The 26,532-nt window shown below is 34.5% G+C and overlaps 2 protein-coding genes and 1 long non-coding RNA gene across 3 annotated transcripts; all 3 read left to right on the top strand.

The window, feature by feature from the left end:
* Positions 1-1,593: 1,593 nt before the first annotated feature.
* On the top strand, positions 1,594-2,589 carry LOC133036465 (uncharacterized). Its single transcript, XR_009687102.1, has 2 exons — positions 1,594-2,277; positions 2,376-2,589. It is a non-coding gene; the product is annotated as an uncharacterized LOC133036465 (long non-coding RNA).
* A 17,795-nt stretch (positions 2,590-20,384) lies between these two features.
* Positions 20,385-21,341, top strand: LOC115713208 (uncharacterized). Its single transcript, XM_030641692.2, has one exon. The coding sequence runs from the start codon at positions 20,385-20,387 to the stop codon at positions 21,339-21,341; it is 957 nt and encodes a 318-aa protein (XP_030497552.2).
* Positions 21,342-23,275: 1,934 nt separating this feature from the next.
* On the top strand, positions 23,276-24,502 carry LOC133036848 (uncharacterized). The gene is made up of 3 exons (XM_061113609.1): positions 23,276-24,111; positions 24,196-24,276; positions 24,388-24,502. The coding sequence occupies exons 1-3, from the start codon at positions 23,276-23,278 to the stop codon at positions 24,500-24,502; spliced, it is 1,032 nt and encodes a 343-aa protein (XP_060969592.1).
* Positions 24,503-26,532: the final 2,030 nt, after the last annotated feature.

Raw genomic sequence — 26,532 nt, 5'->3', positions numbered from 1 at the left:
CCTACATCCAACTATCCACCTAACCTTGTTGCAGGAGTATGTGTTTTAACTTGTTTGTAAGTTTTCAAAACCTATTATTACTTGATTGCAAATAGCCATGGTTACTTTTTGCCAGATCTAATGATCTGATGGCTCCCTTGGTCAAGATAATAATTTGTAACAGGTATATTTACAATCTTCTTTCATCTATGTTTGACCTAGCAACATGATAGGACCCATCCAAAGTGTGCCTGTGTGAGCCTATGTGTTTAATTTTATTATAGATGCATATAGGTTAATGTTGCTAAAATAAATTATCATAGTTCTTGATAGAATTTATTTAGGCCCATTTAGTTTTTGGGCTTATTCAATTAATAACAGTTGTTCTTATTAAGGTTAAATTCTTCTCTTTTGGGCCTTGTGTGAGAGTTGGGAGCCATAGAAGTGGGTACGACATACTGAACCCAACACCCCCTCACATGAACCACCCCAATTGTGAATGCCCATTTGCCTGATTTGAATGACTATACTAGGTTAATTACACTAGTTTAACCTAATTAAAGTTGATTAGCAACATAATTAATTTCATTTATTTTGAAATTAATTTAGAAAATCATAGTTTAAAGAATTTTATATTCTAAGCTAAACTATATGTATTTTCTTGTACTTAATTAAATATAGAATTATAACCATCTAGATTCTTTCTGAAGCTTAATTTAAATTTTTCATTAAATATTCCCATTTAAGTTGATATTTAGTTATCTACAACTAACCAACTTAAATCTGAATATCTTTTGAATTCAAAATTTCAAAAATTAAGTTGAGGAATTTTAGGCATTGGTTATTAAGATTCTTTAGATATTTTTTTTGGTTAATATCTTTTCAAATATTAACTTAAAATGGAATATCTTCAAATTAAGTGGTTACAACTTAATTTTAAATTTAATTAAATCTGATTTGAAAGATATTTAAGTTGATTTTTTAGATTCTTCTAAAACAACTTAAACAAGATATTTTCAAATTTGTTCCATTTTATATTCAAATTTATTTTTTGAATTTAATTAATAATTGAAAATTAATTAAAGTTGATTTTTTATTTAAATCAATTTTGATTTGTAATTTTTCATTATTATATTATGGAACTTGTTCGATATTTATTTGAATTTATTTTTCAAATTTAAATAATAATTGACAATTAATTCAAGTTGATTTTTTATTTAAACCAACTTTAGTTTGTAATTTTTCATTATTATAATATCGAATTAAATGATTATACAAAATACATATAATATTTTTTTAAAATAATGAGCTTATAATCAAGAGACATTCGATCTCCATTGTGGGTTTTACACCGCGTTTGTTTTAGTGAGTAATCCTCCCTAATGGAGGAACGTTCATTAGCAATTTTGCACCGTTTAACCTCGCATGATAAGTAATTTGTAAGTGTTTTGTATGGTATAGATCACCCTAATGGTGTCGACCATACTTGACTTGCAAGTTATGAAACAATGGTGGAAGCTCATAAGATAGAATTGCCTTGACTCTCGCCTAAACGGGACAACGCTGAATTCCAATCTTGATCGAATAAAAGGTTGCTAGAATGGTTATCATTTTAGATGAGCTGACAACTCTATTCAATGGATAATGCTTTGACTCTCGCCTAAACGGGACACTGTATCAGTTTGTTGAAATACCTTGGAAAATAAACTATGTTAGATTTAGTATTTCTATAACATATGTCATTACTTGTTATTTTCTAAATTGTGTAAGAATTTATGAGCCAAAACCTTACTTCTGTTTTATTGATGTGTTGTAGTGTCATTATGAATAACCCTCACCCCGATCCTCTCTTAGTTACTATCTTAGCAAAAGAACTCTATAGTGTGAAAATGCATCCTGGTAGTTGCATTAACTCGCACCTGTTGATGATGAATCTGAAGTTCCAAAAGGCAAATCTACTAGGAATTGATTTATCAAGAGAACAATGGGTCCAACTTATCCTTAATAGTCTTCCTCCGGAGTATAATGAATTTGTTATCTCTTACATGATCAACAATTCTAACTCCTCCGACATGGACAAGCTCAAAGCAGAATTACAAGCCCATGAACGGAACTTGATTGCAATGGGTCCCCCTGGGTTTGCAATCAATAATCGAAGGAAAAGGACTAGGTATGAAGGATTTAGCAGAACTGCTTCTTCAAGTACAATTATCAGACATAATCTTCTATGTTCGAATTGTAATTGAAAGGGTCATCATGAAGAACGATGTCCCAGGCTTCTAAACAATTCAAACGAAGGTAATGCTTTTGTCTTTGAATCATGTGTTTTAGAGAACGACAAATCCATCTGGATTGTTGATTCTGGGTCTACTAACCATGTATGTTCTTCACTGCAGTTGCTTGAAACTTGGGAAAATCTGCTTCCAGGAGAGTTACAGCTTAAAGTTGGCAATGGCGAGTTAGTATCGGTCAAAGCTAGAGGAAAAGCCCGCATCAAGTTTCAACAAAGATTTTTAATTTTAGAAAATGTTTTATTTATTCCAAACTTTAGTAGAAACTTGATTAGTGTCTCATGTTTGCAAACACAATCTTATATATTGAATTTTTCGAGTACAAATTGTTCAATTTCTCGTAATGGATTTCAAATATGTGTTGCTATAATGGAACAAGGGCTTTATGTTTTAAGACCGAGTACTCAAATCTCACTAAATAGTGAACTTTTCAGTGTGGCTAGACCTAGAAACCTAAAAAGAAAAGAGATTGATAATGATGATCAAACTTATCTATGGCATTTATGTTTAGGTCATATAGGCTTTGATAGACTCAATAGGCTCACCAAAGATGCTCCATTGAAAAATGTCGTCTTAGGTGAACTGCCAGTATGCGAGTCCTGCCTAGAAGGAAAAATGACTAAACGTTCTTTCTCTGCAAAGGGAAAGCGTGCCAAAATCCCTCTAGGGTTAGTGCATTCCGATGTCTGCGGACCTTTGAATGTCAAAGCCCGAGGTGGTTATGAGTATTTTGTCACTTTCATTGACGATTTCTCTAGATATAGTTTTCTTTACCTAATGCAAAAGAAATCTGAAACGTTTGAAAAGTTTCAGGAGTTTCATGCTTCGGCCCAAAACCAATTAGGTAAATCATTAAAAATATTGCGAACTGATAGGGGTGGAGAATATATGGATATGCAGTTCAAAGATCATTTAATTGAACTTGGAATTGAATCCCAATACACTGCCCCAACCACTCCACAACAAAATGGAGTTGCAGAAAGAAGAAATCGCACTCTTTTGGAAATGGTTAGGTCTATGCTGAGTTATTCAACTCTGTCTACGTCCTTCTGGGGATATGCTATACAGATGGAAAATGACATTCTAAATGTTGTTCCATCTAAAGCAGTCCCTAAGACACCCGTCGAACTTTGGAATGGTCGAACACCTAGTTTACGCCATTACAGAATTTTGGGGTGCCCTGCTCATGTCTTAAGAAAGAAAGAAGGCAAACTTGAATCACGTACCGAAGTATGCATGTTTGTCGGAAATTCTAAAGAGACTAGGGGTGGACTATTTTATAGTCACAAGGATAATAAAGTGTTTGTTTCTACAAATGCTACTTTCCTTGAAGAGAACTATATTAAAGACTACAAACCGAAAAGTAAAGTTGTTCTAGAGGAATTCCTATAAGATATAAGTCCTTCCAATGTTCCGTCCTCTTCCACTCGTGAAGAAGACGATCCCACTCCCTCAGTTGAACAAACTGAGAAATCTACTACTAAACTTTCTGTTCAGAAGACAACCGTACCTCGTCGTAGTGGGAGGGTTGTTAGGTTTTATGCCCTAAATAAAACTCCATTTCAATGTAATCTATTTTATTCAACATCAATAAAGAAACAGAAGTATTTTTCATTCATTTGTGTATGTTTTGGTTCACTTTATCAATTGCTTGTCTAATTGATTTATAAATTCATCTTAAACCCTTTTCACATACTTGATCATGTTTATTGTGCTGTCATCACATTGGAAAGTAAACATGACTATGTGAATAAAGTTTCCTAGATTTATCAGACACAGGGTTTTACTGATATGATAATCTACAACAAGAGTTTACTTGTATTTGGAGAAATACTATGTTCTTTCCAGAACATTGGTTAAAGTAAAGCTCAGGTTGGATGCATGGAGTATGCATCGGAAGGGACCGATATTGAACTTTGAATTAGATTTAATTAAAGTTACCGTAAAATCTATTCAAGTCAATATCGCCAAGTTGATCCTAGATCAAATGATCTTAATCCTGTTATGATTAGGCTCAATCTTGAAAGGCTATTCGTGTTCTTTGATTTGTTAGTTAAGCCTACTTTTAGGTCAGGGTGATACGTACATTTTGGGAACACGGTAGTGCAATTGAGTGGGAGCGCTAGCATAAACATGGAATCTATAGCTTCTATCTGGCAAATAGTAAGCAAAGGATGATTTCCTTCGAGCTTGGCCAAACGAAAATAAATGGTGGAGATCTCATTTCACATAAGCTGAAATATCATTTATACGGGGTCAAGTGTTTTAAGGATAAAATACATGGTAGGGTGTTACGGTAATTTAATCCCTTTACTATGTAGATCATTCATATAGAGGATCATTGATCAAATTAGGATTATAACAATGGATAACTAATGATGTGTCTATATGGTGGAACATATAGAGCATTCTATATACTGAGAGTGCAATTCTAAGTTCTATGCGTGGATTCAACGAAGAATTAATAAGTTAGTGAATTTTAGTGCTAAATTCTTGATCTACTTATTGGAAGCTCAGTTATATAGACCCATGGTCCCCCCACTAGTTGAGATAATATTGCTTGTAAGACTCATGTAATTGGTTTTGATTAATCAATTATAATTCACAAATTAGACTATGTCTATTTGTGAAATTTTCACTAAGTAAGGGCGAAATTGTAAAGAAAGAGTTAACAGTGGCATATTTGTTAATTGTGATACTTTGTATGGTGCAATTAATAAATATGATAAATGACAATATTATTTAATAATTATTTATAGTTATTAAATAGTTAGAATTGGCATTTAAATGATTGAATTAGGAAATTGGCATTTTTGAGAAAATCGGATACAAAAGTGGTAAAATTGCAAAATTGCAAAAATCAAGGCCCACCACCTAGCCTAGGGCCGGCCACTTATGTTATCTTTTTTAAATGATTTTTTCATTATTTTAATGCCATATAATTCAAATCAAACCCTAGAAGGAATGCTATAAATAGATAGTGAAGGCTTCGGTGAAAATTACACTTTCGAATCGAAAAATCGAGCCTCCACTCTCTTCTCTAGCCGCCACTCTCTCTCTCTTTTCTTCCTCAAAATTTCGAACCTCTCTTAGTGATTAGAGTAGTGCCCACACACATCAAGCAATACCTCAATCATAGTGAGGAAGATTGTGAAGAAAGATCAACAGCAAAGGAGATTCAGCATCAAGGATTCAGAGAAGAAGATCCAGGTTCGCATCTTGATAATACTCGCTACGTAAAGGAATCAAGGGTTAGAGATCTGAACGGAAGGAGTCATTATAATTCCGCTGCACCCAATGTAAGGTTTCTTAAACTTTATATGTGTTTAATTTATCGTTTTAGAAAGTTCATATTTAGGATGTTAATAAACATACTTGTGAGTAGATCTAAGATCCTGGTAAAATAATATCCAACAACTGGCCTCAGAGCCATGGTAATTGATTTACTTACATGAAATTTGGACTTTAAAACGATTGTTTGTATGTTCTTTGGATGGTATCATGTTGTATTGAGTGTTATTTGATGAATGATTGATGTTTGTTAAATTTTCGTGATAAATAATTGTGATTTCGATTCTATAATTATTTTTATTGGATAGTATGGAAAAAATTAAGCAAGTTAGCCTTTTACAGAACTCAATTTGGATTTTATTTGAATTAGTTATGATTTTTTGAAGATTTGACAAAATCGGGGCTGTGCTGATATTTTCTGCGATCGCAGAACTGTCCGTACAGTTTCGGTTTTTTCCCTTTTTCTTCAATTTTTCATACTTTTTCATGGAATTAACTTCCAAATTTTTGTATGGTTTTGTATATATACTAATACTATTCCTAATTCAATTCTAATTATCATTTTGAATTAATTTTTTTTTAAATTAATTCAAGATATTAGTGTAATTTGAATTCGAATAGAATTAGTATTTATCTTTTTGCTTAAAAACCTATCTTATTTTTAAATTTGATTATATTTTTTTTAAATTTAAGGTCAGATTTTATAAATATTTTAAAAGATATTTTGACCTTATTTAAAATAAGATATTTATAATCATGTAATTTTAAATAGATATAAGATAAAAAGTAGGTTTAATTTTTTAAATTTTCGAAATTTATTTTTTTTAATTCCGAAATTATTTTTTTTTTCGAATATTAAATTTTTATTTAATTATTTATTTATTCGAAATTTATTAAAAAAAAAAAAAAAAAAAAATTAAATAAATCCTACTTCCAACTATCCAAACTAACCCCGTTGCGGGAGTATGTGTTTTAACTTATGTGTAAGTTTTCAAAACCTATTATTACTTGATTGCAAATAGCCATGGTTACCTTTTGCCGCATCTAATGATCTGATGGCTCCCTTGGTCAAGATAATAATTTGTAACAGGTATAATTTACAATCTTCTTTCATCTGTGTATGACCTAGCAACATGATAGGACCCATCCAAAGTGTGCCTGTGTGAGCCTATGTGTTTAATTTTATTATAGATGCATATAGGTTAATGTTGCTAAAATAAATTATCATAATTATTGATAGGATTTATTTAGGCCCATTTAGCTTTTGGGCCTATTCAATTAATAACAGTTGTTCTTATTAAGGTTAAATTCCTCTCTTTTGGGCCTTGTGTGAGAGTTGGGAGCCATAGAAGTGGGTACGACATACCGAACCCGCACCCCCTCACACAAACTACCCCAATTGTGAAGGCCCATTTGCTCGATTTGAATGATCGTACTAGGGTTAATTACACTAGTTTAACCTAATTAAAATTGAATTAGCAACATAATTAATTTCATTTATTTTGAAATTAATTTAGAAAATCATAGTTTAAAGAATTTAATATTCTAAGCTAAACTATATGTATTTTCTTGTATTTAATTAAATATAGAATTATAACTATCTAGATTCTTTCTGGAACTTATTTTAAATTTTTCATTAAATATTCCTATTTAAGTTGATATTTAGTTATACATAACTAACCAACTTAAATCTGAATATCTTTTGAATTCAAAATTTTAAATTAAGTTGAGGAATTTTAGGAATTGGTTATTAAGATTCTTTAGATATTTTTTAAGTTGATATTTTTCAAATATTAACTTAAAATGGAATATCTTAGATATTTTTAGGTTAATATCTTTTTTGAATATTTAACTTAAAATATCTACAAAATTAAGTGGTTACAACTTAATTTTGAATTTAATTAAATCTGATTTGAAAGATATTTAAGTTGATTTTTTTAGATTCTTTCTAAAACAACTTAAACAAGATATTTTCAAATTTGTTCCATTTAAAATTCAAATTTTTGAATTTAATTAATAATTGAAAATTAATTAAAGTTGATTTTTTATTTAAATCAATTTTGATTTTTAATTTTTCATTATTATATTATGGAACTTATTCGATATTTATTTGAATTTATTTTTCAAATTTAAATAATAATTGAAAATTAATTAAAGTTGATTTTAATTAAACCAACTTTAATTTGTAATTTTTCATTATTATAATATCGAATATTATGATTATACAAAATACATATATATATTTTTTTTAAATAATGAGCTTTTAATCAAGAGACATTCGATCTCCATTGTGGGTTTTACACCGTGTTTGTTTTAGTGAGTAATCCTCCCTAATGGAGGAACGTTCATTAGCAATTTCGCACCGTTTAACCTCGCATGATAAGTAGTTTGTAAGTGTTTTGTATGGTATAGATCACCCTAATGGTGGCGACCATACTTGACTTGCAAGTTATGAAACAATGGTGGAAGCTCATAAGATAGAATTGCCTTGACTCTCGCCTAAACGGACAACGCCGAATTCAAATCTTGATCGAATAAAAGGTTGCTAGAATGTTTATCATTTTAGATGAGCTGACAACTCTATTCAATGAATGATGCTTTGACTCTCGCCTAAACGGGACACTGTGTCAGTTTGTTGAAATACCTTGGAAAATAAACTATGTTAGATTTAGTATTTCTATAACATATGTAATTACTTGCTATTTTCTAAATTGTGTATGAATTTATGAGCCAAAACCTTACTTCTGTTTTATTGATGTGTTGTAGTGTCATTATGAATAACCCACACCCCGATCCTCTCTTAGTTACTATCTTAGCAAAAGAACTCTATAGTGTGAAAATGCATCCTGGTAGTTGCATTAACTCGCACCTGTTGATGATGAATCTGAAATTCCAAAAGGCAAATCTACTCGGGAATTGATTTATCAAGAGAACAATGGGTCCAACTTATCCTTAATAGTCTTCCTCCGAGTATAATGAATTTGTTATCTCTTATATGATCAACAATTCTAACTCCTCCGACATGGACAAGCTCGAAACGAATTACGAGCCCATGAACGGAACTTGATTGCAATGGGTCCCCCTGGGATTGCAATCAACAATCGAAGGAAAAGGACTAGGTATGAAGGATCTAGCAAAACTGCTTCTTCAAGTACAATTATCAGACATAATCTTCTATGTTCGAATTGTAATGGAAAGGGTCATCATGAAGAACGATGTCCTGTGCTTCTAAACAATTCAAACGAAGGTAATGCTTTTGTCTTTGAATCATGTGTTTTAGAGAACGACAAATCCATCCGGATTGTTGATTCCGGGTCTACTAACCATGTATGTTCTTCACTGCAGCTTGCTTGAAACCCGGGAAAATCTACTTCCGAGAGAGTTACAATTAAAGTTGGCAATGGCGAATTAGTATCGGTCAAAGCTAGAGGAAAAGCCCGCATCAAGTTTCAACAAAGATTTTTAATTTTAGAAAATGTTTTATTTATTCCAAACTTTAGTAGAAACTTGATTAGTGTCTCATGTTTGCAAACACAATCTTATATATTGAATTTTTCGAGTACAAATTGTTCAATTTCTCGTAATGGATTTCAAATATGTGTTGCTATAATGGAACAAGGGCTTTATGTTTTAAGACCGAGTACTCAAATCTCACTAAATAGTGAACTTTTCAAAGGTAGCTAGACCTAGAAACCTAAAAAGAAAAGAGATTGATAATGATGATCAAACTTATCTATGGCATTTACGTTTAGGTCATATAGGCTTTGATAGACTCAATAGGCTCACCAAAGACGGTCCATTAAAAAATGTCGTCCTAGGTGAACTGCCAGTATGCGAGTCCTGCCTAGAAGGAAAAATGACTAAACGTTCTTTCTCGCAAAGGGAGAGCGTGCCAAAATCCCTCTGTGGTTAGTGCATTCCGATGTCTCAAGTGACCTTTGAATGTCAAAGCCCGAGGTGGTTATGAGTATTTTGTCACTTTCATTGACGATTTCTCTAGATATAGTTTTCTATACCTAATGCAAAAGAAATCAAACGTTTGAAAAGTTTCAAGAATTTCATGCTTTGGCCCAAAACCAATTAGGTAAATCATTAAAGATCTTGCGAATCGATAGGGGTGGAGAATATATGGATATGCGGTTCAAAGATCATTTAATTGAACTTGGAATTGAATCCCAATACACCGCCCTGCCTACTCCACAACAAAATGGAGTTGCGTAAAGAAGAAATCGCACTCTTTTGGAAATGGTTAGGTCTATGCCGAGTTATTCAACTCGTCTACGTCCTTCCGGGGATATGCTATACAGATGGCAAATGACATTTTAAATGTTGTTCCATCTAAAGTTCCCTAAGACACCCGTCGAACTTTGGAATGGTCGAACACCTAGTTTGCGCCATTACAGAATTTGGGGGTGCCCTGCTCATGTCTTAAGAAAGAAAGAAGGCAAACTTGAATCACGTACCGAAGTATGCATGTTTGTTGGAAATTCTAAAGAGACTAGGGGTGGACTATTTTATAGTCACAAGGATAATAAAGTGTTTGTTTCTACAAATGCTACTTTCCTTGAAGAGAACTATATTAAAGACTACAAACCGAAAAGTAAAGTTGTTCTAGAGGAATTGCTATCGATATAAGTCCTTCCAATGTTCCGTCCTCTTCCACTCGTGAAGAAGACGATCCCACTCCCTCGCCTGAACAAACCGAGAAATCTACTACTAAAGTTTCGTTCGTAAGACAACCATACCTCGTCGTAGTGGGAGAGTTTCAACAAAACCCGCTCGTTATGGCTTGGATGGTGAAATCAATATGGTCGTAGGTGACGGTATTGATGACGATCCATTAACCTATAAACAGCAATGGCTAGTCCGCAACGGAAACGATGGTCAGCCGAATGGATTCGTAAATGGATTCCATGAAAAAGAACAAAGTCTGGGAATATGTAGACGCACCTGACGACTATCATCCGATAGGATGCAAGTGGGTTTACGAGAAGAAAAGAGGAGCTGGAGGCGAAGTCGAAACTTTCAAAGCTAGACTTGTAGCCAAGGGTTATACCCAAAGAGAAGGCGTGGACTATGAGGAAACTTTTAGTCCTGTTGCCATGCTCAAATCCATCCGAATTCTTCTCTCCATAGCCGCCGCTTTCGATTATGAAATCGGCAAATGGATGTCAAGACCGCCTTCCTTAATGGGGTACTTGAAGAAACCATCTATATGGAGCAACCGAAGGTTATGTTCTTCCCGGGCAAGAAAAGAAAGTTTGCAAGTTAAACAGTTCTATCTATGGACTCAAGCAAGCTTCTCGCTCATGGAACAAGAGGTTTGATGAAATCATCAAAACCTACGGCTTTCTTCGTAATGAAGATGAACCTTGTGTTTACCAACTCAAGGAAGACCAAATAGTAGTATTCCCGGTCCTTTATGTTGATGACATTTTGATCATTGGAAACAATGTCAAGAAAATGACTCACATTAAGGAATGGCTCAACACTCAATTCGATATGAAAGATTTGGGTGCGGCAGCCTCATGTTCTTGGTATTCGCATTATAAGAAACCTAAGAACAGATCTCTTGCTCTCTCTCAAACGACCTACATAGACAAAGTCTTAGAGAGATTCTCCATGAGCAACACCAATGGGGCAAACATGCCTTCTAGATATGGTATTCGTCTATCTAAGGAATAACCACCGATCGATCCTCAAGAGATAGAGGACATGGCGAAAATTCCCTATGCCTCTCAGCTTGGAAGTCTAATGTATGCAATGTTATGCACTAGACCCGATATCCGTTATGCCGTTGGAATCGTGAGCAGTATCACTAATCCAGACAAGAACATTGGAATGCGATTAAGTATATTCTCGAAATACTTAAAGAAAGTACAAGGAATCTTGTGTTAGTCTACAAGGGTGGTGCTTTAAATCCCATAGGCTACACCGATTCGCATTTCCGAGCAAGTCTTGAAGACAGAAATCAACATCCGGGATGGTGTTTACTCTTGGGGGTGGAGCAGTCGTTTGGAGAAGTGCTAAACAAACCGCAATATCGGACTCAACTATGGAAGCCGAATACATAGCAAAGCGAAGCCGCAAAAGAACTTGTCTGGCTAAGAAAGTTCTTCACAAGCATAGGAGTTGTTCCTGGAATGGAAAAGCCTCTGGTACTACTCTGTGATAACAATGGAGCAATAGCAAACAACAAAGAACCTCGAAGCCACAAGAGAAGCAAACACATTGAAAGGAAGTATCACATTATCAGAGAATACGTGGCAAGAGGGGCCGTACGAGTTGAGAAAGTTGACACAGAGGACAACCTAGCGGATCCATTTACCAAAGTCTTGGCCGTGACAATGCCTTTGAAAAGCACCGTCAGAATTTAGGATTAATTGATATGTACTAATTAGTTTTATATTAGTGCAAGTGGGAGTTTGTTAGGTTTTATGCCCTAAATAAAACTCCATTTCAATGTAATCTATTTTATTCAACATCAATAAAGAAACAGAAGTATTTTTCATTCATTTGTGTATGTTTTGGTTCACTTTATCAATTGCTTGTCTAATTGATTTATAAATTCATCTTAAACCCTTTTCACATACTTGATCATGTTTATTGTGCTGTCATCACATTGGAAAGTAAACATGACTATGTGAATAAAGTTTCCTAGATTTATCAGACATGTGGTTTTACCGATATGATAATCTACAACAAGAGTTTACTTGTATTTGGAGAAATACTATGTTCTTTCCATAACATTGGTTAAAGTAAAGCTCAGGTTGGATGCATGGAGTATGCATCGGAAGGGACCGATATTGAACTTTGAATTAGATTTAATTAAAGTTACCGTAAAATCTATTCAAGTCAATATCGCCAAGTTGATCCTAGATCAAATGATCTTAATCCCGTTATGATTAGGCTCAATCTTGAAAGGCTATTCGTGTTCTTTGATTTGTTAGTTAAGCCTACTTTTAGGTCAGGGTGATACGTACATTTTGGGAACACGGTAGTGCAATTGAGTGGGAGCGCTAGCATAAACATGGAATCTATAGCTTCTATCTGGCAAATAGTAAGCAAAGGATGATTTCCTTCGAGCTTGGCCAAACGAAAATAAATGGTGGAGATCTCATTTCACATAAGCTGAAATATCATTTATACGGGGTCAAGTGTTTTAAGGATAAAATACATGGTAGGGTGTTACGGTAATTTAATCCCTTTACTATGTAGATCATTCATATAGAGGATCATTGATCAAATTAGGATTATAACAATGGATAACTAATGATGTGTCTATATGGTGGAACATATAGAGCATTCTATATACTGAGAGTGCAATTCTAAGTTCTATGCGTGGATTCAACGAAGAATTAATAAGTTAGTGAATTTTAGTGCTAAATTCTTGATCTACTTATTGGAAGCTCAGTTATATAGACCCATGGTCCCCCCACTAGTTGAGATAATATTGCTTGTAAGACTCATGTAATTGGTTTTGATTAATCAATTATAATTCACAAATTAGACTATGTCTATTTGTGAAATTTTCACTAAGTAAGGGCGAAATTGTAAAGAAAGAGTTAACAGGGGCATATTTGTTAATTGTGATACTTTGTATGGTGCAATTAATAAATATGATAAATGACAATATTATTTAATAATTATTTATAGTTATTAAATAGTTAGAATTGGCATTTAAATGATTGAATTAGGAAATTGGCATTTTTGAGAAAATCAGATACAAAAGTGGTAAAATTGCAAAATTGCAAAAATCAAGGCCCAGTCCACCTAGCCTAGGGCCGGCCACTTATGTTATCTTTTTTAAATGATTTTTTCATTATTTTAATGCCATATAATTCAAATCAAACCCTAGAAGGAATGCTATAAATAGATAGTGAAGGCTTCAGGAAAATTACACTTTCTGAATCAGAAAAAACTGAGCCTCCACTCTCTTCTCTAGCCGCCACTCTCTCTCTCTTTTCTTCCTCAAAATTTCGAACCTCTCTTAGTGATTAGAGTAGTGCCCACACACATCAAGCAATACCTCAATCATAGTGAGGAAGATTGTGAAGAAAGATCAACAGCAAAGGAGATTCAGCATCAAGGATTCAGAGAAGAAGATCCAGGTTCAGATCTTGATAATACTCGGCTACAGAAAGGAATCAAGGGTTAGAGATCTGAACGGAAGGAGTCATTATAATTCCGCTGCACCCAATGTAAGGTTTCTTAAACTTTATATGTGTTTAATTTATCGTTTTAGAAAGTTCATATTTAGGATGTTAATAAACATACTTGTGAGTAGATCTAAGATCCTGGTAAAATAATATCCAACAAGGGTTTCAACAAAACTTGCTCGTTATGGCTTGTATGGTGAAATCAATATGGTCGTAGGTGACGGTATTGATGACGATCCATTAACCTATAAACAGGCAATGGCTAGTCCGCAACGGAAACGATGGTCAGCCGACATGGATTCAGAAATGGATTCCATGAAAAAGAACAAAGTCTGGGAATATGTAGACGCACCTGACGACTATCATCCGATAGGATGCAAGTGGGTTTACAAGAAGAAAAGAGGAGCTGGAGGCGAAGTCGAAACTTTTAAAGCTAAACTTGTAGCCAAGGGTTATACCCAAAGAGAAGGCGTGGACTATGAGCAAACTTTTAGTCCTGTTGCCATGCTCAAATCCATCCGAATTTTTCTCTCCATAGCTGCTGCTTTCGATTATGAAATCTGGCAAATGGATGTCAAGACTGCCTTCCTTAATGGGGTACTTGAAGAAACCATCTATATGGAGCAACCAGAAGGTTATGTTCTTCCTGGGCAGGAAAAGAAAGTTTGCAAGTTAAACAGGTCTATCTATGGACTTAAGCAAGCTTCTCGCTCATGGAACAAGAGGTTTGATGAAATCATCAAGACCTACGGCTTTCTTCAGAATGAAGATGAACATTGTGTTTACCAACTCAAGGAAGACCAAATAGTAGTATTCCTGGTCCTTTATGTTGATGACATTTTGATCATTGGAAACAATGTCAAGAAAATGACTCACATTAAGGAATGGCTCAACACTCAATTCGAAATGAAAGATTTGGGTGAAGCAGCCTATGTTCTTGGTATTCAGATTATCAGAAACCGGAAGAACAGATCTCTTGCTCTCTCTCAAACAACCTACATAGACAAAGTCTTAGAGAGATTCTTCATGAACAATGCCAATGGGGCAAACATGCCCTCTAGATATGGTATTCGTCTATCTAAGGAACAGTCACCGACTGATCCTCAAGAGATAGAGGACATGGCAAATATTCCCTATGCCTCTGCAGTTGGAAGTCTAATGTATGCAATGTTGTGCACTAGACCTGACATCTGTTATGCTGTTGGAATCGTGAGCAGGTATCAGTCTAATCCATGACAAGAACATTGGAATGCAGTTAAGTATATTCTGAAATACTTAAAGAGTACAAGGAATCTTGTGTTAGTCTACAAGGGTGGTGCTTTAAATCCCATAGGCTACACTGATTCAGATTTCCAGGCAAGTCTTGAAGACAGGAAATCTACATCTGGGATGGTGTTTACTCTTGGGGGTGGAGCAGTGGTTTGGAGAAGTGCTAAACAAACCTCGATATCGGATTCAACTATGGAAGCTGAATACATAGCAGCAGCCGAAGCTGCTAAAGAACTTGTCTAGCTAAGAAAGTTCTTCACCAGCATAGGAGTTGTTCCTGGAATGGAAAAGCCTCTGGTACTACTCTATGATAACAATGGAGCAATAGCAAACAGTAAAGAACCTCGAAGCCACAAGAGAAGCAAACACATTGAAAGGAAGTATCACATTATCAGAGAATACGTGGCAAGAGGGGATGTACTAGTTGAGAAAGTTGACACAGAGGACAACCTGGCTGATCCATTTACCAATGTCTTGGCCGTGACAGCCTTTGAAAAGCACCGTCAGAATTTAGGATTAATTGATATGTACTAATTAGTTTTATATTAGTGCAAGTGGGAGTTTGTTAGGTTTTATGCCCTAAATAAAACTCCATTTCAATGTAATCTATTTTATTCAACATCAATAAAGAAACAGAAGTATTTTTCATTCATTTGTGTATATTTTGGCTCACTTTATCAATTGCTTGTCTAATTGATTTATAAATTTATCTTAAACCCTTTTCACATACTTGATCATGTTTATTGTGTTGTCATCACATTGGAAAGTAAACATGACTATGTGAATAAAGGTTCCTAGATTTATCAGACACAGGGTTTTACTGATATGATAATCTACAACAAGAGCTTACTTGTATTTGGAGAAATACTATGTTCTTTCCAGAACATTGGTTAAAGTAAAGCTCAGGTTGGATTCATGAAGTATGCATCGGAAGGGACCGATATTGAACTTTGACTTAGATTTAATTAAACTTACCGTAAAATCTATTCAAGTCAATATCGCCAAGTTGATCCTAGATCAAATGATCTTAATCCTGTTATGATTAGGCTCAATCTTGAAAGGCTATTCGTGTTCCTTGAATTGTTAGTTAAGCCTACTTTTAGGTCAGGGTGATACATACTTTTTGGGAACACGGTAGTGCAATTGAGTGGGAGCGCTAGCATAAACATGGAATCTATAGCTTCTATCTGGCGAATAGTAAGCAAAGGATGATCTCTTTCGAGCTTGACCAAACGAAAATAAATGGTGGAGATCTCATTTCACATAAGCTGAAATATCATTTATACGGGGTCAAGTGTTTTAAGGATAAAATACATAGTTGGGTGTTACGGTAATTTAATCTCTTTACTGTGTAGATCATTCATATAGAGGATCATTGATCACATTAGGATTATAACAATGGATAACTAATGATGTGTCTATATGGTGGAACATATAGAGCATTCTATATACTGAGAGTGCAATTCTAAGTTCTATGCGTGGATTCAACGAAGAATTAATAAGTTAGTGAATTTTAGTGCTAAATTCTTGATCTACTTATTGGAAGCTCGGTTATATAGACCCATGGTCCCCCCACTAGTTGAGATAATATTGTTTGTAAGACTCATGTAATTGGTTTTAATTAATCAATTATAATTCACAAATTAGACTATGTCTATTTGTGAAATTTTCACTAAGTAAGGGCGAAATTGTAAAGAAAGAGTTAATAGGGGCATATTTGTTAATTATGATACTTTGTATGGTTCAATTAATAAATATGATAAATGAAAATATTATTTAATAATTATTTATAGTTATTAAATAGTTAGAATTGGCATTTAAATGATTGAATTAGGAAAATGGCATTTTTGAGAAAATCAGATACAAAAGGTGTTAAAATTGCAAAATTGCAAAAAGCCATGGCCGACCACCTTTATAGGTATTTTAAGTAGATTTTTTCATTATTTTAATGCCATATAATTCAAATCTAACCCTAGTGGAATGCTATAAATAGATAGTGAAGGCTTCAGGAAAATTACGCTTTCTGAATCAGAAAAACCTGAGCCTCCACTCTCTCTTCTTTAGCCGCCACTCTCTCTCTTGCTTCTTCCTTTGAATTTCGAAATTACCTTAGTGATTAGAGTAGTGCCCACACACATCAAGCAATACCTCAATCATAGTGAGGAAGATCGTGAAGAAAGATCATAAGCAAAGGAGATTCAGCATCAAGGATTCAGAGAAAGAGATCCAGGTTCAGATCTTGATAATACTCTGCTACAGAAAGGATTCAAGGGTTAGAGATCTGAACGGAAGGAGTCATTTAATTCCGCTGCACCCAATGTAAGGTTTCTTAAACTTTATATGTGTTTAATTTATCGTTTTAGAAAGTTCTTATTTAGGATGTTAATAAACATACTTGTGAGTAGATCTAAGATCCTGGTAAAATAATTTCCAACAGAGTGGGAGAATATTAAAATTCTTTACCCATCTTCGTTTGGTTGATAATTGTGATAGGAACTTAAGAACACCTCTGATAAAAACAAGTCTAACCATTCACATGGATAGAAATAACTTATCAGAATTATGAGAGTAAGATAGAAGAATTCTTGCATAGTCTATTCGAAAGACTTGATTCAAGATGTCTATTCCTCATAACATTTTATGGTATCTTAATTTGATTGCTTAAATCTCTAGCAAGTATTTTACACTTCAAATACTAGACTGCTATGTTGTTGACCTAGTCTTAAAGAAACTTACAGTTTCAGCTTAAGATAATAAGTCACAATGAGATGTTCCCAGAAACAATAGTAAAAGGTTAAAAGTTTCTAACCAGACATCTGCTATTGAGTGGGAGCCATCTGAGATGTAATCAAATGGGGAACATTAGGGGACAATCAAGAAAGATTTATAAAAGTGACCTATATGTTATTAAAGAACTATGCATCCACACCGACTCATTAAGAATTATGAGATGGTGGTTACTCTAGGGGTGGAAGAATCATTACAGAAGAGTGTTAAAACCCATCTATAATAATTCAAGCTTCATCAGAGAAGATATAACTTTGTAAATTCGAAATTACCAGAAAGTTATTTTACTGAAGAAAATTCTACACTGCATTATCTCAATTCCAAATTTTAAAATTTGAGAGATATGTCTTCTGGTTGTTCAGATGTACTTAATGGGCAGTAAGGATTTCAGTATCCCTTGATGAGTAAAGCATAAGTTAAGGAGGTTTCATGAGTCTTATGAACCTGGTTCTAGATATATGGGTGGATTCAAATATACTACACTTGATCAGAGGATCAAGGCAAAAAGATTGATTGTAATGCACAACTTGTTTTATGTTAGTGCAAGTGGGAGTTTGTTGGGTTTTATGCCCTAAATAAAACTCATTACAATCTGATTAGTTATCAATTTAGAATTTTGAAGTGAATTATGATTACATGTATGTTACATGTTTATGGTTTAATATATATACTTGATATATGCACAAAATCGCTAAATCCGTAACATATAGTTATTCACAATTGCAGCATTGTCAATACAGTGGAATGTGATTGTGATTATATGATTCAAAAGATTTGGTCCCTGTTCATCAGTGTTTTGGATTTACACTGATGTGATAATCAGCGATGAAGTATACTTACACTTGGAGTAAGTGTTATGTTCTTTCCAGAACATTGGCAAAGTATACTAGTTTCGAATGTATGGATTATGCATTGGACTGGACCGATATTGAACTTGGTCAAAGATATTGTAAACTTACCGTTGTATCTTTCCAAGTCAATGTCAGAAGTTGATCTTAGATTAAGAGAATCTAAATCCTGATATGCTTAGGCTCAATCTCAGGAGTGCTATTCTTGTTCTTTGATTTATTAGTTAAAGCCTACCTTTGGGTCAGGATAATACATATATTTTGGGAACATGATAGCATAACTGAATGGGAGTGCTGAACATAAATATGGAAATCTATAGCTTCTACTGGTGTATAGAAGTAAAGTGATGATTCCTTTTGAGCTTAGTTAAATAGAAGTAAATGGATGAGCTCTTGTTTCAAGGATCGTATATCGATCACTGAAACATCATTTACAGGTAACTAAGTGTTCAAAGGGGCAAAATACATTGAGGGGTGTAAACGGTAAATTGGTCCCATCTCGATGTAAATCATCTATATAGAGGATCTCTAAATCACATTAAGATTATAACAATGGTTAAATGAGATAGCATATTGATATTGTGAAACATATGATATGCTCTATATAAGTCTAAGAGTGCAATTCCAAGTTCTAAGAGTGGATTCAACGAGGAATTAATAAGTTAGGGATTTACTTGGTAAATCGGTTCAACTTGTTGGAAGCTCAGCATATAGATCCATGGTCCCCATTCTAGTTGAGACTATACTGTTTGTAAGACTCTATAATTGATTTATGATTAATCAATTATAATTCTAAAAGTTAGACTATGTCTAATTTGTGAATTCTCACAGTTTAAGGATGAAATTGTAAATAAAAGGGTTTCTAGGTTTAATTATTAATTATGAGACTTTGCATGTCTAAATTAATAATTATTTTAAATGGCAATATTATTTAATAATCTATTTTAGTTATTAAATAATTAGTTTTGGCATTTAAATGATTAGAATTGGAAAAATGACATTTTTGGAGAAATAGAAATAAAATTGAGGAAAATGCAAAATCCATGTGAGGCCCATACACACCATGGCCGGCCACATGCTTGCATGTTTCCCAATTATTGTTTTCAATTTAAATTGCCATATAATTGCTAATCAAAGCCTAGCCTAAATAGGAAAGTGGTGGATCACACTAAATAAGGCAGTTATTCAATTACACAGTAAAAGAGGAAAGTGTTTATTTGGAAAGTTGTGCTCTTCCCTTTTCCTATTGATAGCCGCCCCCTCTCTACTCTTGGTGTGCTTGGAAAAAGCTTTGCTTTGCATTGTGTCACACGAAATCAAGAGAGAAAACAAGAGAGAAATTTCGAAATTCCTAGTGAGAGAGAAGTGCCCACACACATCACTCAGTACCTCATTATAGTTTGGAAGACTGTTAAGGATCACATCCAACTGAAGAACTTTCGGGCTCAGATCTTGATTATACTCTGCTACAGACAGGAATCAAGGGTTAGAGATCTGAGTGGAAGGAGACATTAATTCCGCTGCAATCACTGTAAGTTATTCTTAACTTTTATGTGTTTAGTTCGTCGTTTTAGAAGTTCAATATTAGGTTGTTAAATCAACATACTTGTGAGTAGATCTAAGATCCTGGATAAATATAATTCCAACAATCCCCTGCTTCTTCTTTGCGATTGTTGCAGAGACAAGATGAGATTGCTGCAGACTTTGGATTCTTTCTTGCGGCTAATTAAGAATGCCAAAGTTCAATCTCGAAGGGAGATATGATTACTCCACCCATTCTCAGACCTGATACAGTGAAGAGGAGTTTACACTCTTCTTTTGCTAATTCAAAGAAACAGGGCAAAGTTCAGATTACTATGGATGATATTGCAGATGAAATTTCCTACTGGAGCTCAGCTACCGTCTGTTACGTCCTGGGAGCCAATCCACCTCTCTCGGTGCTGGAGGGATTTGCTAGGCGCATTTGGAAGGGCAAGGTGGACAAAGTAGGTATGATTTCATATGGAATTTTCTTAATTCGATTTACAAGTATTGCTGAAAGAGATGAGATATTGGCTGGGGGATACATATTTTTTAATAAGAGGCCTGTCATTATGAAGGCTTGGGATCCAAATCTCAATCTAAAGAAGGAGGATATTAGGATTGTGCCTATATGGATTCAGCTAGAAGATCTAGAATTGAAATATTGGGGGCAAAAATCTTTGTTTAAGATAGTGGGGCAACTAGGAAAACCAATTATGGAAGATGCAATAACAAAAGAAAGGGATAAGCTTACTTTTCCTAGAGTGCTAATAGAAGTATCAATGCAGCAAGAGTTCCCTGATTTGATTTATTTTGATAATGAGCATGGTAATGAGGTTTCGGTGGCAGTCAAATATGAGTGGAAACCCATAGTTTGCAAGCATTGTCAAGGCATGGGGCATGCTTCAGAGGACTGTAGAAGGAAAGAGGGGAAGAGGCAAGAATGGGTAGTAAAAGATAAGAGTAAGACAAGTGAAATGGGAGCTAAATTGCAGAAGCATAATGGTGATTTTCAACCAGTGACAAAAGGTTGGAAACCAAAAAATAAAGAGGCTGTACCTGATACGCATTTATCTAACACTTTTAAAGCTCTTGAGCTGAATGATGATAATGCAGAAATGGAAGAGCAAAAAGAGTTGAACCAAGATGTGTCAAGCAAAGGAGGGGGGGGAGAGCCTCCTCTTCTTAATGGATAAAATTCTTAGTTGGAACGTCCGAGGAATCAACAGTCCAAATAAGCAAAACGAGGTGCGGCAATTTATTGCTAAGAATAATATCGGGCTTGTTGGTCTCCTTGAGACGAGAGTTAAGTCTCCAAAGCTTGGAGCCTTATACTTGCGAATGTTTAGTAATTGGTGTTTCACTTCTAACATAGCTTGGCATAAAGGGGGGAGAATAATAGTTGCTTGGAATCCGTTAAGCTTTGAAGTAACTATCATATCTTGTTCTAGCCAAGCAGTGCATCTTTATGTTGTTTTCACAGATAAGAGGCACCAATGTTTTGTCACTTTTGTCTATGGTTTCAATAATGAGGAGGGGAGACTTAAAATTTGGCAAGAATTGATGCTCCACAAAACCGATCCACCATGGGTAGTTCTTAGGGATTTTAATGACATCATTGAAAGGGATGAAAGAATAGGGGTTCGGGTAAAATATAATCCTTCTTCCTTTAAGGATTGTATTATTGCTTGTAACCTTGAAGATGTCAAATTTGGTGGTAGTTTCTTCACTTGGAATAACAAACAAAAAGGTGAGGATCGGATATACTCTAAAATTGATAGAGTGATGGCAAACCGAAGTTGGATGGACTCTTTTCCTAATGCTGAGGCTCTCTTTCTTAATGAGGGGTTATTTGATCATACTCCTGCTCTGCTTACGCTTTATCCTTCCATTCATAGTGGTAGGAAACCGTTTAAGTATTTCAGGATGTGGTCAAGTCACCCTCATTATCAGCAACAGGTGGTTTCGGTGTGGAAAAGGAATATCAGGGGCACTAAAATGTTTCAAATTGTGGCAAAGCTGAAAGCTCTTAAACCGGTCTTACAAGAGATAAATAAACAGGGTTTTCATGACATTCAAGTTGCTGAGAAGAAGGCCAAGATTAATTTGGAAGAGTCTCAGAAAGCTCTTCAAGGGGACCCTTTGAATATTGATCTTCAACAAACTGAGCAAGCTTTTAGAGAGAATTATACTCATGTGCAGAAAGCTTACCTTTCTTTCTTACAGCAGAAATCCAAGGTGGATTGGATTAAGAATAGAGACTCTAATACAGCAGTTTTTCATGCCAGTATCAGAAATAGAAGAGTTACCAACAGAATCCTGTCTATTGAAGCGAATAATGGAGAGAGAGTTCAGGATCCTGAACAGGTTACGCAAGCTTTCTTGGATTATTACAAATGCCTTCTACGAACTAAGATGCAGGGGAGATTGAAAGCGAAACATGCAGTAATAGCTGAGGGGCCGATTTTATCAGAGTCACAAGCTGAGTTTCTCTTACAGGAATTCTCTGAAACTGAAGTTAAGAATGCAGTGTTCAGCATCCCTGGAATTAAAAGTCCTGGGCCTGATGGCTTTGGAAGTTACTTCTTTCAAGACAACTGGGAGCTTATTGGGAAAGACATTTGTGAAGCAGTAACCTCTTTTCTGCACTCAGGTAACCTTCTCAAGGAGATTAACTCTACAGTCATTACTTTAATTCCTAAAATCAAATACCCTAATAAGGTGAGTGATTTTAGGCCCATATCATGTTGTAATGTGCTTTATAAAGTGGCCACTAAATTGATATGCTCTAGATTGAAGCATATTCTTCCCGATTTGGTGTCTCTAAATCAGGGGGGATTCATTAAGGGATGCTATATTGCACATAACATCATGATTTGTCAGGACTTGATTAGGAGTTATGCAAAAAAGGGAGCTAAGCCTAACTGCATGTTCAAAATTGACTTGCAAAAGGCTTATGACACACTAGATTGGGATTTCCTTGAGGAAATGTTGATAGGATTGAAGTTTCCATCAAAATTTATAAGCTTGATTATGGCATGTGTGAAGACTCCTAGATACATATTGATGTTTAATGGATCTCTCCATGGTTTTTTTTGAAGCCAAAAGGGGTTTGAGGCAAGGGGACCCGATGTCTCCTTTACTTTTTGTGTTAGGTATTGAGTACCTAAGTAGAATTCTTATCAAGGTGGGGAAGAAAGTGGAGTTTTATTTTCATGAAAGATGTGGTGAATTGAAGCTTAATCATCTTAGCTTCGCGGATGATATTCTATTATTCTGCAAGGGTGACTTCAAGAGTGTGTATTTCCTAATGCAAGGCCTTTTGCTTTTCTCTCTTACTTCAGGCTTGAATGTTAATAAGGAGAAATCAGCCATGTATTGCTCGGGCATGACAGATAGAGAAATCCAAAGAATTTTGGATATGTCTGGTTTTACTAGGCAAAATGATCCATTCAAATACCTTGGAGTTCCCATATGTGCAAGAAAGATCAATGCAACCGATTGCAGTTGTCTACCTCAGAAAATGGCTGCAAGAATCAAGGTATGGGGAACCCGAAACTTGTCTTTTGATGGTAGACTTGTTCTAGTAAACTCAGTCCTTATTTCAATTCATATTTACTGGAGCCAAATGATGATACTTCCAAAGAAAGTAATAAAAGAAATAGAGGCCATATGTAGAAGTTTCTTGTGGACAGGGAAAGACATGATGACAGGGGCTGGATGCATATCTTGGGAGAAGATTTGCACTCCTAAGAGAGAAGGGGGGCTCGGCATAATGAATATTGCATTTTGGAACATAGCAGCCATGGCTAAGCATGTTTGGGTTGTAGCTAATAAGAAAGACAATCTATGGGTCAAGTGGGTACATTGTGTGTACATCAAACATCATGATTGGTGGGAGTATAATGCTCCCACAACCAGCAGCTGGTATTGGAGGAAAATGGTGGAAATAAAGAACAAAATCAAGTAGGTACAACAGCCACAACAATTTACTTCTGTGAAATATTAAATATCAGTTGGTTATAGTTGGTTTGCTCCTGTATTTAACAGATTTGTTTGGAGGAATGAGGTCTGGAATAGACTAAATTCTCCTAAACATAGCTTCTTGATGTGGTTGGCTGTCCAAAACAGGTTAAAAACTCGGGAAAGACTTTATAATTTCAATATTATTGATTCTCCCGATTGTATCCTTTGCAGCAGGTCACCTGAAAATGTTGAGCATTTATTGTGACATTGCTCTAGATTGCTTAAAGATGATCAAAGATTGGCTGAATTGGAGAGTGCATGCCGACTCCTTGCTTGGGTTGCTGAAGGGTATCCGGAAGTCCAAGGTCTCCAAATTCTGCAAAGGCGTTAATATAGCAGCAGTGGCTGCCTTGGTTTATGCAATTTGGAGAGCTAGAAATGATTTGTTATGGAATGCAAATAGTCACCAAGCAGCTGAGTTAGTTAAGCAAGTGAAGTGGGAAGTAAAGAGTAGAACTTTGTATGTTTTACCCAAAAAAGCAAAACAAAAAGATCTAGCTTGGTTTCAAAATTTATAAATACAAAGTTGTATAGATTATTTTAAGGCCTTGTTTGGTGCTTATAGGATGTAAAAATGAGTTTTGTGCAATGAATTTTCTGATTCATCAAAAAAAAAAATGCTCTCTAAGACACATGTATGATTAGTTAAGGTTGCATGTTGTCCAACTAGTAGAACATGTACAATGATAAGAATAAATAATCTTAAAACAATAAGTTGTACTAACCTTGTTAGGAGAATCTTTGATCGTTAATACTTAGGTTCAACTCTAATTTTTTTTTATTCAACCAACTCTCATGCTTTGGTAATTAGCAAAAACTCTCATTTTTTGTTGTGGTGAATAAACTTAATGTTATGTTAGTTGAAAACGTGAATGATATATCTCCTTGCTAGGTTTAATATAAAAGGGTTGGTCTTCTCACGTATCATAAATACTAATTAAAGAGAATTTACTTGAATATATGATAACTTTTTTTAGTTGGCTAGTAATCATAAATGAAACATGCTAAAGAAAAAAAAAGAATCATAAATGTCATTTACATAGTTGGTAAGTCTTTTATTTTGTTTTTCAAATAAAAAGGTAAAAATTTAATAAGTTGACAAGTAATCATAAATATCATTTAATTAGAGTTTTGTAAATTATAGGTTATTTTTTGAGTAGCTATTCTACTTGTATGGGCCGAGCCTTATTATTTTTATTTTTGTTTGTTGAGTTCAATGTGGCCTTTGGTGAAGTAAACTTTTAAAATTTTCTGCAAAATATTATTCTGTATTCTTTTACTGTTATCAACACAATAATAATTTAATAGTGGATGGTTGATAATGTGCATGAAAATTTGTACTCATGTAAATATTTGTGTATATAAAATTAACAAAAATAAGAGAGAATGTAAAAACTTTCTGCTTAATTAACTAAATTTAAGAGATAACATAAAGACATGAAATTAAACTTTAGAACATAAAAACATGTAAAAAAAAAGAGTGGACAGAAGTCCTAACACTGAGAAGTTACATACTAATTTTCAAATAAAATATGAACATATATTTTGAAGAAAAGTTTCGACGCTGGTTCACTCAGATCCCATCATTATCTCCTCCAATGTGTAAATAGTTTTGACCCCTTTCACTTCATTTGCTTGATGAAAGATAAAGTCAGAATATTCCTTTAGCTTTTTGTATGCTTCCAATATCTCTTCATTAGCTCTTATATGTTCTGAAGTTTTCTTTATCATCGTGGAAGAGTCTTCAGCTATTTCGTGTAGTTTTTGTAGTTCATGTTCCTTCTTTGGGCAGTTCAAGCACGACCCCTTCTTATCTTCAGCTTTCATAGTTGGCTGGTTTGAACCATTAGTAGACATCTCTAGTGAACAATCTTGAAAAATAAAATTTTAGTTTACAATGACCGGGTTTGAGGGTGTGAAGAAGTCGTATGATTTTATTAGGATATAAGAGATATCACTTTCATTTATAGGGAAAAAAGAAACCCTAAGAAAGGGAAAGAAAATAATACTTCAACACGTTTTCTACTTATTACTACCCCATGATCAAACAAAAGACATCCTGGTAGCCAATACTACCCCAATATTAAATAGGGTAAATAGTGCCATAAGTACCCAAAGTTTTAGGTTTGTAAGCGGCATAAACCCAATGATTTTTTTTAGTGGCATAAGTACCCAATGTTTATAAAATTGTAATTTTCTTCCAGTTTCATCAGTACAAACTCTGTTATTGTCTAAAACAGGACACATATAAGACCCAAATTTTAGATTATTTGTTCTGGATGAAAAATATGTAGTATCAGTTACTTCCAATTTTTTTTAATAAATTTAAAACGGAGCCTGTACTGACAAAAATAGTAAAAA

The sequence above is a fragment of the Cannabis sativa genome, chromosome 4 (assembly GCF_029168945.1).
Source record: "Cannabis sativa cultivar Pink pepper isolate KNU-18-1 chromosome 4, ASM2916894v1, whole genome shotgun sequence".
NCBI lineage: Eukaryota > Viridiplantae > Streptophyta > Magnoliopsida > Rosales > Cannabaceae > Cannabis > Cannabis sativa.
The sequence above is the reverse complement of the archived record's forward strand: the minus strand, read 5'-3'. Positions and strand labels throughout refer to the sequence as shown.

Excerpts from the sequence above, each read along its gene's own strand:
- LOC115713208 (XM_030641692.2), top strand. The coding sequence starts at position 20,385 with ATGATTACTCCACCCATTCTCAGACCTGATACAGTGAAGAGGAGTTTA.
- LOC133036848 (XM_061113609.1), top strand. The coding sequence starts at position 23,276 with ATGTCTCCTTTACTTTTTGTGTTAGGTATTGAGTACCTAAGTAGAATT. Across the intron at positions 24,112-24,195 it reads GAAATAAAGAACAAAATCAA|ATTTGTTTGGAGGAATGAGG; the intron begins GTAGGTACAACA and ends TGTATTTAACAG. Across the intron at positions 24,277-24,387 it reads TGGTTGGCTGTCCAAAACAG|ATTGCTTAAAGATGATCAAA; the intron begins GTTAAAAACTCG and ends ACATTGCTCTAG.